At 45.7% G+C, this 16,782-nt stretch overlaps 1 protein-coding gene across 3 annotated transcripts in view; it reads left to right on the top strand.

Moving 5' to 3' along the window:
• Window positions 1-16,782, top strand: part of LOC117358048 — a 44,390-nt gene that overhangs the window by 6,190 nt on the left and 21,418 nt on the right. For all 3 annotated transcript variants that reach the window (XM_033939478.1, XM_033939480.1, XM_033939479.1), the window contains exon 2: window positions 4,712-5,055. In XM_033939478.1, coding sequence (XP_033795369.1) covers window positions 4,785-5,055 — 271 coding nt within the window. In that variant the 5' untranslated portion in view covers window positions 4,712-4,784. The remainder of the gene's footprint in view (window positions 1-4,711; window positions 5,056-16,782) is intronic.

Below are 16,782 nucleotides of genomic sequence, written 5' to 3'. Positions count from 1 at the left end.
TATTGGTCGCCGCACCTCAAGAAGGACATGGCGGTACTTGAGAGAGTCCAAAGGAGAGCAACGAAAATGGTAAAAGGGCTGGAACACTGCCCATACGCCGAGAGGTTGGATAGGCTGGGGCTCTTCTCTCTGGAAAAAAGGAGGCTCAGGGGAGATATGATAGAGACCTTCAAGATCATGAGGGGCATAGAGAGGGTGGATAGGGACAGATTCTTCAGACTGAAGGGGACAGCAAATACGAGGGGGCATTCGGAGAAACTGAGGGGAGATAGGTTCAAAACAAACGCAAGGAAGTTTTTTTTCACCCAAAGGGTCGTGGACACTTGGAATGCGCTACCGGAGGAAGTGATCAGGCAGAGTACGGTACAGGGATTCAAACAGGGATTGGACGGATTCCTGAAGGATAAAGGGATCATGGGATACTGAAGGAGGAGCTGGGATGTAACACAAGTATAGAAAGCTAACCAGGTAATGAGTATAGAAACCAAACCAGGTCGTGCAGGTGCAAGACCGGAGGGTTAGGACTTCGATAGGAAGACAGGACTTAAATGAGAAACCAAGGTGGCAAGGGAGCCCCTTCTGATGATACAGACAGGTCGTGACCTGTTTGGGCCGCCGCGGGAGCGGACTGCTGGGCAGGATGGACCTGTGGTCTGACCCGGCGGAGGCACTGCTTATGTTCTTATGTTCTCCACAGCTTAGTAAAAGGGGGGTAAGTTAGCTGCCTAGACGCTGTTTATAGAACCTGGGCCTTTTCAATATAAAGATTGGAACTGGAAAAAAAAAAAAAAAAAGAACCTGGGCCTTTGTGTCCAGCCTTTAATTCTATGAAGTACCTTGTAATTTCATTTAATTAGTTTTGCCTCCAAATCTTCCTTTTCATTATGGATTTGTGACATGCATCCATGAATGTGTGGTTTTCAAATTATATGGTTATTTGTTTTTCCTTGTTTGGTCTGAGTGGAATTACTAGTCAACAATTTAAAATCTGATAAATTAAAATTGTCTCCTATGTACAGAGCCTTTAATTTACAACAGTTGCAAAGATGTGACAACTGCAATGGAATCTACATCTCCTGGTATAGTCCCCCCCACTCCTCCCCCCACCTGATACTCAACATCCCTGTAGCCCAATGGCCGTTGCTCTCAGCCTTATTGCCACTCCAACCTTCAGCCTTATTGCCACTCAAAAGCTTGACTTGCAAGTAAGATTGTGTAACAGCGCAAGCAGGATTTGAGGTTTTGGACCTGTGCACACACAGTCACAAACAATCATAAAAGGTGCAACAAAAACTCTTTATTAGCTCAGAAACATGAGTCCTGTTACTTCACAAGGTCAGGGTAAAGAAGAGTCTTTTAATTCAAAGGCAAAAAGTCTGGAGATGGGCCAGTGACTTAAAGGGCTGGCAACTGCCACACCCCAAACATAGGTTGCACAGTCTCAGTCAGGTAACCAGGTCTGGCCCTAGTACTCAGCAAAAAGTAGTTGGCTTACCTCAGCCAAGCAGGATAACTAATGGTTGTAGTCAAAGCATATACTGTACTAGGATCACTCTTTCCTTCTTCTTCCCCCCTGGGCCTCAACCCAGCTCTAGCCCTGTCTCTTATACTTACTTTCTAGCAGCTACTTCCTTGACTCCTCCCCTCCTAGGTCATTTCACCCTAGGTGGCTCTGACACTCCCTAAGGAGGTATGTTAAGGTGGCTCTGACACTGTGAGGGAGTGTCCAGCAGGGGGAGCGGTAGTCTCTCACAGACTGGTTGTAGCCAGTCTAACTTGAAAAGCAGCGCAAAAAGGTTCTTGGGGGGGCTTTTACCACTGAGAACTCTATGCAAATGCATTACAAGGAGCTCATTAGTATTAAAATGGGCACCCTTTTAATGTACAGAAGGGAATGTCCACCTCTTACCGGGTCAAAGTTTCTGGCAGGTCTAGAGCTATTGGTAGCTGTTTGTGAGTCTGTTGCATGAGTGTGTGTCCTGTGCCTACAATCAGAACACAGCGTTTAGACGTACATGCACATAACAGATGCACAACAGCTGTGTTCATATCTGCAGAAATGCAGTGTCTCTCAAACTGTGTGCTACTGCATAATGGTATGTCCCGAAGAGATTCTGGGTGTGCCATGGGAGATTCCAGAATTTTACTTTATTTTAAAAAATTCCCTTCATAAGTAAACACTAGAATAGATGACATGTATGTCGCGTATGCAAGAGTCTGTCAATATTACGAGTGCCTGTATGCCTAAGGATATAACTGCCCAGACAAGTATCATTCTTTGATGTGATGGTCCTTGAAAATTAATAGCAAGTAATTTTATTTTTATTTTTTTATGCAGTACTTATCCTAACTTGCGCAACAAAGCAATCAAGGCTTTGTTACCATTTGGATCTTATCTTTGCAAACTTGGATTTTCAGCTCTGATAGAAATTTTTTTTAAAAAGAGAGAGAACTGCAGATGGTGGATGATAAAATGCATGTTTGCTTGTCGACTGTCGAGCCACATTTTGAGTTAATTTGCACTCAAAAACAAGCTCATCCATTGCATTGATTAGCAATTCTATTCTATTTACTTTAGTTTCACCGTTATTATAATTACCTAGCTTAAAGAACTTTAAATAAATAACTCTCAAATTTAATTTTTTGTTGGTTTCGCAATTTTATAATTTCAATTATAATGTGCTCAAGTTCGTTCCTTTTGGACGTGCATTTGGGACACCATAAAGTCTATTACCAATTGTTCAGAAGAAATTTCCTTTGACACTATAATTCTCCGATCTCAACACCCTTGTTTTACACAATCTAACTGTCCTCCTAAACTCATTGATGCAATGTTTGTGACTGCCCTTATGCACATCTTGAAAAATTGGAAGTCCTCTTCACTACTAAACTATACCTTCTGGTGGAATTCTTTGAGCATGTATCATAAATTTGAATCATATGCTTATGAAAAGAAAAATATAATTCGACTTTCCAAAAATTTGATACAATGTAAATCACCCTGGAAATTCCTGGACTCATATGTTAAATCTATTTCATAGACACTCCTCTCTTCTTCTTCTTCCTCTTCCTCTTCTTTTTCTTCCTTCAATTTCTCTTTCCTCTTATCTTTCCTTTTACTAATTTTTCATGAACAGTCCTAGTACTTTAGATCTTTTAAAACGATTCAATTCTACAATGCACAATGTAACTGAATATTAGTTATACTAAATGTTTTGTTTTATATTTTGATACCATGTACTTGAACTGTTTCCTATATTTTTTCAAAAAATCAATAAAAAAATATTGAAAACTAAAATGTGCCGCAGAAAAACATGTGCTCCACTTAGTGTGCTGGAGCTAAAAAAATTGAGAGACACTGCTGTAGTGGGCCTATACAGAAGAGCTGTGCCTACTGTTTAGCTCTTCTGTGCATGCACCAGGTACATTTTCCTCCCCCTTTTACCGGGCTATTCAGCACAAATAGCGTGCATTTAATTTGCATGTTGTCTGTGCTGAGCATAGCCCAGCAAAACAAAATCGCTCCCTGCATGCTATTTTTAACTGGGTTGCTGGAGCTTTGTGCATCCTGCCCTGAGGGCCCTGCTTCTCCCTCTCCTGCCAAGATTTGCAGTTGCTTCTCTCCTTGGGCTGCTTAGCTCACAGCACATATAGCACTTCACCTGAAACTGATGAAGATTACATGGTGGTGGTGGTGATGTTAAAAAATACTGTGAATATAAACTGAATAGGGAATAGAAGAACGATAAGCTTGGGGAACACAGACTGGGGAATGGGAAGTGTGAGGCAGGAGAAGACATTTTTAAAGGGTAAGGAGGAAGAAAGGCTCCAGGGAGGGAGAACTGCAAGACAGATAAAACAGAGGCAGGGAGTGGATTCAAAGAGACACGGAGATGAGGATAAAGTAGACATGAAGAAAGAAATAGTAGGGTATGGTATAAAAGGAGAAACGGTGAAGGGAAAAAAGGAGACAAGAATGAAATTGAAGTATAAAAAGGAAAAAACTGAAATGGTGAAAGAAAGGAATAGATAAAAAATTATCTAGATATACACAAGAGAGAATCGAAAACTTTTATTTCAGAAGCAAATATTTTTAATTATAATGTTTCTTCTATACTTAAATTTGTGCAAATATGCCACAGAACTTGGCAGCAGAATCCACCCTTAAGGTCAGTGGTTCCCAACCCTATCCTGGGGGACCACCAGCCAGTCAGATTTTCATGATAGCCCTAATGAATATGCATGGGACAGATTTGCATGCCTGTCACCTTCTATATGCAAATCTCTCTCATGCATATTCATTAGGGCAATCCTGAAAATCAGACCAGCTGCTGGTCCCCCAGAATAGGGTTGGGAACTAAAGAATGACACGGTGACAAAATGCATCACCGTTCCCGTCCCCGCGGATAACCGCGGGAAATAATCCCATGTCATTTTCTAGTGTCTATTTTAACCTCAGTCCTTCTACACCAGCATTCTTCAAAGCACAGCTTGCGGGTCAGTAGTTGTGGCCATTCATACTCCGATTCTTCCCTCTCTCCTTAAAGAATGACATGAAGATGGTTTCCCACAATTATCCGCAGGGACGGGAACGGTGATGAATTTTGTCACCGTGTCATTCTCTATTGGGAACCACTGTTTAAGGTGCTGTAGAAGACAGGGGATTGTGAATATAAGCTTCTGATATTTCTTCCTCTCCTTGTATTTTGAGGACTTTGCATGAAGACGTGCGGATTTCTCTCTCTCATCTTTGCCTCAGAAAGAGGAGGAATTAGAAAGCAGAGATGGGTGACAAAGAAAAGTTGCTAAACATTCTGGAAGAGCTGTCGAAGACAGACTATGAAAAGTATTTATGGTCAATTCACCATTTAATCCCAAGAAGTAAACTAGATAACATCTCACGGGTCAAGCTGGCAACATTATTTCAGCAGTACTTCCCAGATAAGATGCTGGATATCACAGCTCAGATCCTGCAGAAAATTCCAAGGAAGGATCTTCATGAGAGGCTTAATTTGAAACCCAATGATGGAGAAATCAGAGCTCTAGCTCTGCAAGGTAACGACAAGACCTCTGCAATATAGAATAAACATCACAGGCAATAGGCTTCTGCCACTGTGAGGTCATTAGCCTCAGTTAGAGCCAAACTGGCAAGTTTTCAGTCTAGAGCCAGCAGTAGTATAAGTTACATGGCTTTCATCAAAAGTAATTGGCATATTTTTGGCAGGTTCCCATATCCAGTCTTTTTAGCCAATGAGCACTGAGATCCTGCCTTCGCACCCCTCCACTCTCTAACCTTGCCTCTCAGCACACACCCTACTTATTCACCTCCATTTGATGACATCAGATTTGATGATGTCACAGTAAATATCAACACCCTTCCTCAAACTATGCCCCTCTTTGATGATGTACCCAGGATAGCAGCCTTCATAAACCCATGTACACAAGAAGTGATGTCATGACCATGTCCCCTAATTAAGCTTTCTTGATGATGCATCCAAGATGGCAGCTGCAATAGACCAGTGTAGAGAGGAAGAAATATCATTAACATGGCTGCTTCTATCATGTAAGGAGTGAGCAACTCTGTAAGAGTAAAGTCTGAATTTTAGGGTTCCTTTTACTAAGGTGCGCTAGCGTTTTTAGTGCACGCTGAAGATTAGCGCGTGCTAACCCCACGCTACATGAAAAATACTAATGCAAGCTCTATGGAGGCGTTAGCGTGTAACCGCTAGCACACCTTCATAAAAGGAGCCCTTAATCTCACTGCTGCTTTTTGCAGCCCCCAGGGAACACCTCTTTGTGCAAAATTGTATTTTATTTTCTGTGTCATTACCATACTACACTGTGGCTTAACAGCCACCCAGTGTCCTTCTTTCAGACCACATCTGAAAGAACTCCTCCACCCTGCAGCCTTTTGGTTTAAGATTTCAGCATCACTCACTCCTTATAGGCGCACTAAAAATTCCTGCCCCCTCCAAATTGCCAATGCCATTGCAGGGACACATTTCAAGCCACTAAATTGAATGTATGGCTTGGATAAATTATGTTAGAGGTCTCTTCCTATCTTGATTTTAGAAAATTGTTAAAGACTCATCTCTTTGATAGGCTGGTATCTTAATGCATTCTACTTCATTTTTTCAATCAAGTTCCTTATATTCAACTTGATGTATTTTATCTGTTCTATGTAACATAAATAGTAACATAGTAGCAGTGGCGTACAAAGGGGGGGGGGGGGGGGGGTGGTGCACCCCGGGTGCCAGCCCTAAGGGGGTGCTCCCGACCTTGCCGTTCAGTCCCCCCCAACCCCCGAAGGACCGCTTGCCCCACTGACCTTCCTGCACCACCTGTGAAGCAGCCCGCAGCAGGATCGCGAAGTCAGCGTCAGCGATCCCTGCGCTGCTTAGGCGCTGCTTCCTGCGCCGCGATCCCGCCCCTCCTCTGACGTCAGAGGAGGGGCGGGACCGTGGCGCAGGAAGCAGCGCATGGATCGCTGACGCTGACTTCGCGATCCTGCTGCGGCTGCTTCATAGGTGGTGCGGGGAGGCCAGGGGGGCGAGCGGTCCTTTGGGGTGGGTCAGGGCATCAGGCCTTCAGGGTGGGGCGGGCGGGCAGGCAGGCAGGCTTTCAAGGGGGAGGGGGTGACAGGCAGGCAGGCAGGCCTTCAAGGGGGGACAGGCCTTCGGGGGGGTGCAGACCTTCAAGGGGTGCAGGCCTTCAGGGGAGGTGCAGGCCTTCAAGGGGGTGCAGGCCTTCAAGGGGGGAAAGGCAGGCAGGCCTTCAAGGGGGAGACAGGCCTACAAAGGGGGGACAGGCCTACAAGGGGGTGGGACAGGCCTTCAAGGGGGGGACAGGCCTTCGGGGGGTGCAGACCTTCAAGGGAGTGCAGGCCTTCAAGGGGGGGGTGCAGGCCTTCAAGGGGGGGGTGCAGGCCTTCAAGGGGGAGACAGGCCTTCAAGGGGGGGAAAGGCAGGCAGGCAGGCAGGCCTTCAAGGGGGGAGAGGCCTACAAGGGGGGGACAGGCCTACAAGGGGGTGGGACAGGCCTTCAGGGGGGGACAGGCCTTCGGGGGGGTGCAGACCTTCAAGGGAGTGCAGGCCTACGGGGGGGGGGTGCAGGCCTTCAAGGGGGTGCAGGCCTTCAAGGGGGGACAGGCCTTCAAGGGGGGGAAAGGCAGGCAGGCAGGCCTTCAAGGGGGGACAGGCCTACAAGGGGGGAGAGAAGCTACAAGGGGGTGGGACAGGCCTTCAAGTGGGGGACAGGCCTTCGGGGGGGGTGCAGGCCTTCGGGGGGTGCAGACCTTCAAGGGGGGGACAGGCAGGCAGGCCTTCAAGGGGGGGACAGGCCTACAAGGAGATGGGACAGGCCTTCAAGGGGGGTGCAGGCCTTCAAGGGGGGGACAGGCAGACCTTTAAGGGGGGACAGGCCTTTGGGGGGACCATGATTTAGAAGTACACGGAGGGAAGGGGGTGTTCAAAGAGACGTGCATATGCCAAACTTTGGGGGGGGGAAGAAATAATGGGTCTGAAAATAGAGGAGAGGGAGAGAGATGATGGACCATGGGATTTAGGGAGGGAAGGAACAGAAAGGGAGAGAAATTGGACGCAAGGGATGGTGTGGAGGAGGGATAGAGATACTGGATAGGAGGGTAATTAGGAAAAGAAAGGGAGAGATGGTGGACTCTGGGGTGGTGGGGAAGGAGGGAGAGATGCCGGATGAAAGGGTATTTAAGAAAAGGTGGATCTGTGGAGGGAGATGAAAAAAAGGAAAGATACCAGACTTCCTGGGAAGGGAAGGGAAATGGAAAGGGAGGACAGAGTTGGCAGATGGATGGTTAGCATGCAGAAAGAAGGAGACCCTGGCAAGCAAGTTATCAGAAGAAAACCAGAGCCTTGGACCAACAAGATTTGAAATATAACCAGACAACAAAAGGTAGAAAAATTAATTTTATTTTCTGTTTTGTGATTATAATATGTCAGATTTGAAATGTGTATCCTGCCAGAGCTGGTGTTGGACTGCAAACGTGAGCTAGGATTTAACAGAGAGAGGAAAAGTCCTTTTTGTTTCTTTATTTTATTTACACCACAGCGCCAGTGTGGTTAGGAGAAGCCAAAGGGGGTGAAAAAGCTATAAAACCCACCAGGAGTTTTGAAAAAAATCACCCAACTGGGCAGGAAAATCGAATTGAAAAACCAATTCAATAGGGCTGAATCGAATCAAAAATTTTTTTCCTGTATCTGGCAGCATTAGTTTGCGCTACTGTCTTAGACTTTCGGACCTGGGATTGAGGAGAGATGGCATCCTCAGTACTTTATAATGCAAGTGAAATGAGGATTTGGTCAGACTTTTGAAGGGTCTGCAGAAAAAAAATATTGTATAGGCCGGGGACATGAGACAGCAGGAAATGGGAACTTTTTTTCCTTCTATTTTTGTGAATGGAAAGGCTGAGGATGTCAGAGAGTTCAGTTAAAATATGTGCTTTATAAGAAAATATAATAATGTGTTTTATAAAGTTTATAGCATAGCTGGCCTACCCAGTGAGGTGTTCCTAGTGGTGATGGTGGCAGCGTGTCAATGTGTTGAGAGGAAGAGGTGGTCTGGGAAATTCTGCTGAGCAAACTCCACGCCCATTTCCACCCCCCAGTTAGTCCACTCCACTCAACTGGTTCACACACTGAGTGGGTCTTTGGGTGTTGTTTTGGGATCTCTTCCAGTGGTTTATCTCCTTCTGGTCCAAGGAAGGAAACTTTGTTATCCTTAGCATTGACCTACAGAATATGTTTGTAACAGCGCTGCTTGTGTGGCATTAGGCTATGTAGTGATCGAAAGAAAAAAACAGACCTTTGCACATTTTTGCACTATATGGTGGATGTATGAGGAGATTCACATTTCCTGCACAGCTAAGTCCATGTGAAGTTACCTTGTGCTGTATTTGACATCTAGCAAGGTCTCTGTTTGAAAGGAAAGATCTAAACTTAAAAATGAAGTGGCCAGAAGTTATGGTAAAAGCAGATAGTGTAGCTGGTTTTAAGAAAGATTTGGACAAATTCCTGGAGGAAAAGTCCATAATCTGTTATTAAGACATGGGGGAAGTGTCTGCTTGCCCTGGATCGGTAGCATGGAATGTTGCTACTCTTTGGGTTTTGACCAGGTATTAGTGTCCTGGATTGGCTACCATGAGAATGGGCTACTGGGCATGATGGACCATTGGTCTGACCCAGTTAGGCTATTCTTATGTTATGTTCTCATCTGTAGGGGCCTTTGTTTTCACTTCTTATTTTAATGTATTTTTTTTCTGGGAACTTATCAGTGTTTTTTATAATGGGAACAAAAATGGAAGAGAATTAATGTGTGTGGGATGAGGGGGTAACTAATTTCTTCAGCTAAATAATTCAATCCACTTCAAACAGACATAGGATAACTCACGCACCATTCACAAACCCTCCAACCAAAAACGTCAAAAGAAAAAAACTGTTTGACAACCTCTTAGCCATTCGAGCTGCAACACTCGACCCCCAACTCTACAACCAATTGACATCGACCACAGACTGCAAAACCTTCAAAAAGAAATAAAAACCCTTCTATTCAAAAAACACATAAAACCGAACTAACACAATCAGAACTGTCCCAAGCATCACCTGCAACTACTCCATATGTACTTCTGATGTCATGACAATTCAGACATAATTTATGAGTAATAATTTTTATTAAACAGCATAGCAAGTCAATCACGTAAACAACAATGTCAAGTTATAGGATGAGCAAACTTTCCCAAATCCCCAACCCACCCAATCCTCCCCACCCCTCATCCCTCCCCCTCCCACCCCACCCGGGCAGCAACAGCGGAGGATAACATAGTGTTAAAGAACCTAAAGCAGCAAAGTGGTAGTCAGATCAGTCTGTCCATAGTTGTTGTTGAATGGGTGTGACAAATGTTAAACTAAACAGGTACCAGCAGTGTCGGAACAGCCTGCCCTTTTTAGTTTGCAAATCAACAATGTCCCTTCTTTCCAACAGCATTTGTTGTAGCATAAGTGAGCGCCACTGTTGCAGTGAAGGAGATTGAGGCGAAAGCCACTGCGTCAGAATGCATTTCCTGCCCATAAGTACAGTCTTTCGGAGAAAGGCCGCACATCCTGGTTTTGGTGGCTGAAATCGAATTTGTGCAGTAAGAAGAAAACTGGGATGTAACCTCCACGAGCAGCCCCATAGCGCAGCCAACGTGGGTATTAAAGTCAACCAAAATGCAGACACCAGGGGGCATGTCCAAAACATGTGTCCAAAGGATGCCATGGGAGAGGAGCATTTTCCACAACCAGAAGATGTACTAATCCCCATTATCATAGCCCTCTTAGGCGGGTAGAATGCTCGCAGCAAAAACTTGTAATTACGCTCTTTCTCCTGCGAAGACAAGGTAGGATCGCGTCCCACGCGAAGTCCCCTTCGTAACATATCATCAGATATTGGTACCTGCAGGTCAGCCGACCATTTCTGGGCAAGAGAGATAAAGTCCAACTCTCCAGATAGGTCTTGCAAGAATTTATGGTAAAATTTTAAAGGTACATGTTCGTGTGCCGTGAGGTCGAGGGCTTCTCGTAAGCTAGATTGAACCACGTCTCTCAACAGTGCAGGGGTCAAAGTCTGTATGTAGTGGCACAGTTGTCGATGAGCAAACCAGTCCCCAGTGACAAAAGTAAATTCCCTCTGTAAGTCAGTAAGTGGGGTCGGAGTACCCGCATCCTGCACCGCCTGGAACAGGTAATGAAGACCCAGAGAAGTCCAGCGGCCAAAAACAGCAGAGTCCATGCCTGGCAGGAATGTTCCGTTGCCCGCCACAGGAAGATAGGGCGTTGTTTCAGAAGAAGTTTTCAATAACCGACATAGTTTTTTCCAAGCTGTTCGCATCACCTGCAAAAAAGGATGACTGTGTAGAGATGGCAAATCAGGTAACTGTCGAACATGTAATAGGAAACTGAAATGGTACGGTCTGAACTCAAAGCATTCATTCTCAGGCTGGGAAAACCATGAGGTATTACAAAACCAATCGTGTAGGTGTCTAAATTGACATGCAAGTGCAAATCGGGAAATATCCAGTAAGCCCATCCCCCCCCGATGTCTTGGCAGCATCAACTTAGACAAAGCTATCCTAGCCCGCCTTCCCTGCCATAAATAAGCGGAGAGGTGGGAGTTGAGCCGCGCCAAGTGTCTAGGTGTAAGCATAATGGGCAGCATTTGCATAATGTAAAGCCATTGCGGTAAAAGCATCATATTGTACAATGCAATACGGCCAGAAAGTGACAAGGGGAGTTTCCTCCAACCCGTGAGAGTGGATAGAGTGCGCTGAAATAAGGGTGAGACGTTAATGGAATACAGCCTGTCCAGGTCCTGAGGGATCACTACCCCCAAATAGGTCAGCTGAGATGTAGCCCACTGTAAGGGAAATTCTCCCCGCCAACCCAGACGCACCCCAGGTGAGGTGGGCAACACTATGGACTTCTGCTTATTAAGCACCAGACCTGAATAAAGATTAAATTCATCCAGAAGTTCCAGCGCTCGAGGCAAAGAGTGATGCGGATCGCCCAAAGTAAGCAGAAGGTCATCCGCGAATGCCAGCACCCTCAGCTGAGAGGAGCCCTCAGGTAACCCCACTAGTTCGTCGTCCCTCTGTAGTGTGCGTAGTAGAGGATCTAAGTATAAAAGAAAAAGGAGGGGCGATAACGGGCATCCCTGACGCGTCCCTCTGCCCACCACAAAAAAGGAAGAGCGTACTCCATTAACCAAAACCGATGCCCTGGGTCTCAAGTAGAGCGAACGAATCAACGCCAGGTAACTATCAGGGAACCCCATATAATGCAGCACCTGAAAAAGGTAATGCCAGTGGACTTTATCAAAAGCCTTAGCCGCATCTAACCCAACCAACAACCCTGGAATGTGGGCCCGCTGGGCTCGAGAAAAGGCCAGTAGCACCCGGCGTACATTAATTACCGATTGACGAGATCGTACAAAGCCCACCTGTTCCGGCACAATCACGGCAGGGAGCAGGGAGGCTAGCCTTTCCGCCAAAATACGGGCCAAGATTTTCAGGTCCACATTCAGCAGTGATATTGGGCGATATGATTCAATATCCGTCGGTGGTTTAGAAGGTTTTGGGATCAAAGTTATCAAAGCATCATTTGCATACCGCGGGAGGGCGCCGGAGTTCTGTACCTCAGAGTAAAAATTTAAGAGAGACCCCCCTATTGAGGTCACCAAGATCTTATAAAACTCTGGAGAAAAGCCGTCCGGACCCGGAGCCGTACACGGTTTCAGAGTCTTAATCGCCTGTAGCACTTCCTGGAGCTGCAATTGTCTATCCAACCGAGATATTTGAACCGCCGATAGTTTGGGCATCCCCGCGTCCTCTAAGTAATCCCCCACGTCCGGGCCCGTATAGGGACCGGGGGACGAATAAAAATCTGCAAAATAATTTTGAAAACAATTGGAAATATCATCCGCGGATGTCAGTATTTTCCCCGACTTCTCCTTCAACATAGCGATATATCGAGATCCCTTCCAACTCTTGGCGACGGAAGCTAACAACTTCCCGGTTTTATTGCCATATTTATAGAATTGATATTTGCGAAAAAATAATAATTTCTTAGTACGCTCATGAATGAGAGAGTTTAACTCCGCCAAAACGGCGGAATATGCCTCCCTAGCAGTCGGAGAAGGAGAGTGTAGTAACTCCCGTTTCAATTGAGTCGACTGTTTCTCCAGTAACACTATACGGTGGGCAATTCTCCGAGTTCTAGCGGCCACATATGCAATCACCTCCCCGCGTAGTACCGCCTTGGCAGCGTCCCAAAATAATATGGGTTGATTTAAATGTTGAGCATTAAAAGCACTGTATTCCTCCCATTTCCCAGATAGAAATTCCCTAAAGTGAGGATCAGAATGCAAGTAAGAAGGAAATCTCCATCCCGACCCAACACCCACCGATCCCCCCACTGCTACATCTAGCCAAATCATATGATGGTCAGAGATTTCAAGGGGGCCAATGGTTGCCTCAGAAACCCAAGCAAATTTGTGTTCAGAAATCAAAGTGTAGTCAATTCTGGAAAATGTTCCATGAGCCCTGGATTGGTGTGTATAATCTCTGTCAGTGGGGTGGAGCAACCGCCAGGGATCGACCAGCCCCAAAGTCCGACACAGATAGGGAACACCCTTTGTCTGTCTCGCCGTCGTGGGCCCCAACCCTCCAGAGCGATCCACACCAGGATCCAGAACCTGATTCAAATCACCCACCAATATCAGTGGGTCACCTGAATGCTGTAAACATATATTAACCAGATTTTGGAAAAAAGAGTGTTGGTATCCATTAGGGCCATATCCCACTAGTAACCGGAACGACCCGCCCGGACTTGTCACCCTCACCAGCAAATATCGACCATCAGTGTCACGCCTCAGGACCTGGACAGAGCATGGTAAACCCTTTCTGATCAAGATAGCCACCCCCGCCCTCTTCCCTGATGAGGATGCATAATATAGGTCCCCAACCCAACCTCTCTTCAGTTTTTGGTGTTCTGCGTCAGTAAGTCTAGTTTCCTGGAGGCAGGCTATGTCAACTAAATGGTGTTTCAACTGTGACAAAATCTTTGTACGCTTGGCAGGCGAGGTAATACCTGATACGTTCCAGGAAAGTATACGAAAATTCCTATCACCCATGATTCTCCCCACTACTCAAGTCAGAATACAGAAACCATCCTATAAGGAGAGTCCAGGGGCGCCCAGCCTCACCCCAAGACTGCACAAACACACTCCATTCATACCATGCACAATGTCCCAGAAAATACAGCAACCATAGAGAACACTGATATAAAAGCACAATCTGCCCTATAAGTACCGCTGTTGCCACCCAGGAATATCCCTCCCCCCAAAACCCCCCAACACTTCTCACTACTCCCAACGTGTGGGAGAAAAGAAAAGAGGCACGAGAGATGTCTCTCCCAGGGCCACCCCGGCCTGCAAGTGGATAAACTCAGGAAATTTTCAACACAAGGTCTCCCTATAAGAAAACTCGGTAACAGCAACAATCAAATCACACATGTCAGTTCCAGAGAGGGCACAAGCCCCAATGTCAAACCTGTCCTGGATCAGGCCTTTTAAGCAAGGCAATAAATTCAGCAGCCGCCTCAGATGATTGGAATGATTTCCAGACACCATTGTTAAGGATCCGCAGTTGAGCCGGATAGTTGAACTGGAATCTGACTTTGAGCTCAGACAGTTGTGTGCAGAGTGAGTAAAATGGTCGCCTCCGTTCCTGTAAAACCAGTGAAAAATCCTGGCTGATTCTGATCAGAGTGCCATCATATTTCAAGGCATCTCGTTTATTTCGGTAAAGTTGTAACAGTTCCACCTTATGGCGATAATTGAGCACCTTCATGATGACAACACGTGGACGGGCCTCCAAATCAGGGCGCCGGCCCAGGCGGTGTGCCCGTTCAATACGAAGAGGCCCAAGCGATGGGTGCAAGGGTAATTCCTCCCTCAGCCACTTTTCTAGGACCTCCAACAGGTCTCGGTCAGGGATCGTCTCTGGGATTCCCAGCAAGCGCAGGTTCGAGCGTCTCGAACGATTTTCCAAATCGTCCAGTTTCTCAGCCTGCGCCCGAACCTGCGCCCGCAACTCCCCCAAATCTGTGCCCTGGGTCGATGATGTATCTTCCAGAGTGGAGACCCGTTGCTCCAGCTCGTTCGTGCGAGCCGCTGCCGCCGCCAGCAGAGTTTCAACATTAGAGATCTGTGCTGTTAGTATTTCTAACTTAGGCCCCAGTACCTGCGCCAGTGCGTCCTTAATATCACTCAGGGCGGTCTCGGTGAGATTCGAGACCGCCGCCGCGGGGCTCGTCGCCATTTTGTTTGCCCCAGGCCGCGCTCGGTCTCGCTCTTTTCGTGCGGATTTGGGTTGCATAGAATCCGTCGACCTCGTGAGGTATCGGTCCATGCACTCAATCCGAGCTCGGAGGCAAAGGCGGTGCGGGAGAGGCAGCGAAAATTCGTTGGTTATTGACCAGTAAGCAGGGTAGCCCCGGAGCGAGCAAGGATGCGTCCTCACACGCTCATGGCATCACGTGACTTATTCTCAGACATAATTTATGTTATGTTATGTTTGGAATATAAGAAAATTTTCACTGCCTGTTTCTATTCTGACCATTTATTCTGTTTCATGGTCATTACAAAAAATATTTTTTTACATAGGGGGGGGGGGGTGTCAAAAAATGATGGGCCCCGGGTGCCACATACCCTAGGTACGCCACTGCATAGTAGATGACAGCAGATAAAGACCCGAATGGTCCATCCAGTCTGCCCAACCTGATTCAATTTAAATTTTTTTTCTTAGCTATTTCTGGGCAAGAATCCAAAGCTCTACCCGGGACTGTGCTTGGGTTCCAACTGCCGAAATCTCAGTTAAAACCTACTCCAGCCCATCTACACCCTTCCAGCCACTGAAGCCCTCCCCAGCCCATCCCCCACCAATCGGCCATACACAGACACAGACTGTGCAAGTCTGGCCTTAGTTCAATATTTAATATTATTTTCTGATTCTAGATCCTCTGTGTTCATCCCACGCTTCTTTGAACTCAGTCACAGTTTTACTCTCCACCACCTTTCTCGGGAGCGCATTCTAGTATTACTTCTTTCCCTGCCATGCCGGTATTTTCTGCATTATATTGTAAATGCTTTCTGTCTTTATCTGTTTTTAAGTCCATTATTCTAATTTGTATTTTATCTGTATCCCATGTATTAGCTCACCTTGTTGTGAACTGCCTAGAACTTTTTCTGTATGGCTGCCTCTCTTTGGTGCCGTTCCCCAGGGCATCTTTTTTCAACATCAAGTGTGTAGTAGACCAAAGGACTCAGGCACTGCACACTGCAAATAAAATCAATATAAAAAGCTCATCTTTCCGGCTTCCTGATGTAGCGTAGCGAAACACAGACTGTGTTGGTGCCGTGAACTGACCTTTTCAGATAAGTGGTCTACTGTTAAACAACTTTTGTAGAGCCATAACATTTGCCACTCCAGTAGAAGCAAGTATCCTTGCTCCATCCAATGTGTTATGATTAAAATTCAAGCACCTTTCCAGCGACATTGTACCACTGCTGTGGCGCCTTGCTAAAGAGCTCATGAGCACATTTAAATATCTAAAAGCCTTTAAATGTTATATGATCATATTATTTGAGAAACTTGCCCAGTATTGATGAGAGGGGGTCTTTTGTGTTTTGTTCTATTTTGAAAGTATTGCCCCCTCAAGTGGACTGTAATTTAAAATCCCCGGTCTGTTTGGATCAAAGATGGATGTAGGGCAGAAAGTGAAGTTCAACAATAGACTAGGAAAAGATGAGTAGAAAAATAAAAATCACCAGACAATAAAGATAGGAAAAATTACTTTATTTTTAATTTAGTGATTGAAATATGATGGTTTTGAGAATTTACATCAGCTGTCTATATTTTTGCACTGTTCAGGAAGAAATGCATTTGTTTCTATTTCTCTAGTGGTGTACTGCATGCAGAGTCTGGCATCTTAGGGATTCATTTGTATATATTACAACTTTTAGTCTGTGGTCCTATATTTGCATAGCATTATCTGTGTTCTGTGTGTGTGACCAAAGCCAGGTGTTCTGGTAGGAATGAATGTTGGAAAGCGCCATACTGTGTGCTTGTGTGTAATTTAATTTTGTAGTTAACTATTATGTATTGTTAATAAGATTATATTGTGTGTACAAATGAAAAATTAATGGGAAAAATGG

Source organism: Geotrypetes seraphini, chromosome 3, assembly GCF_902459505.1.
Source record: "Geotrypetes seraphini chromosome 3, aGeoSer1.1, whole genome shotgun sequence".
Lineage (NCBI taxonomy): Eukaryota > Metazoa > Chordata > Amphibia > Gymnophiona > Dermophiidae > Geotrypetes > Geotrypetes seraphini.
This window is presented reverse-complemented; position numbering and strand designations above follow the sequence as displayed.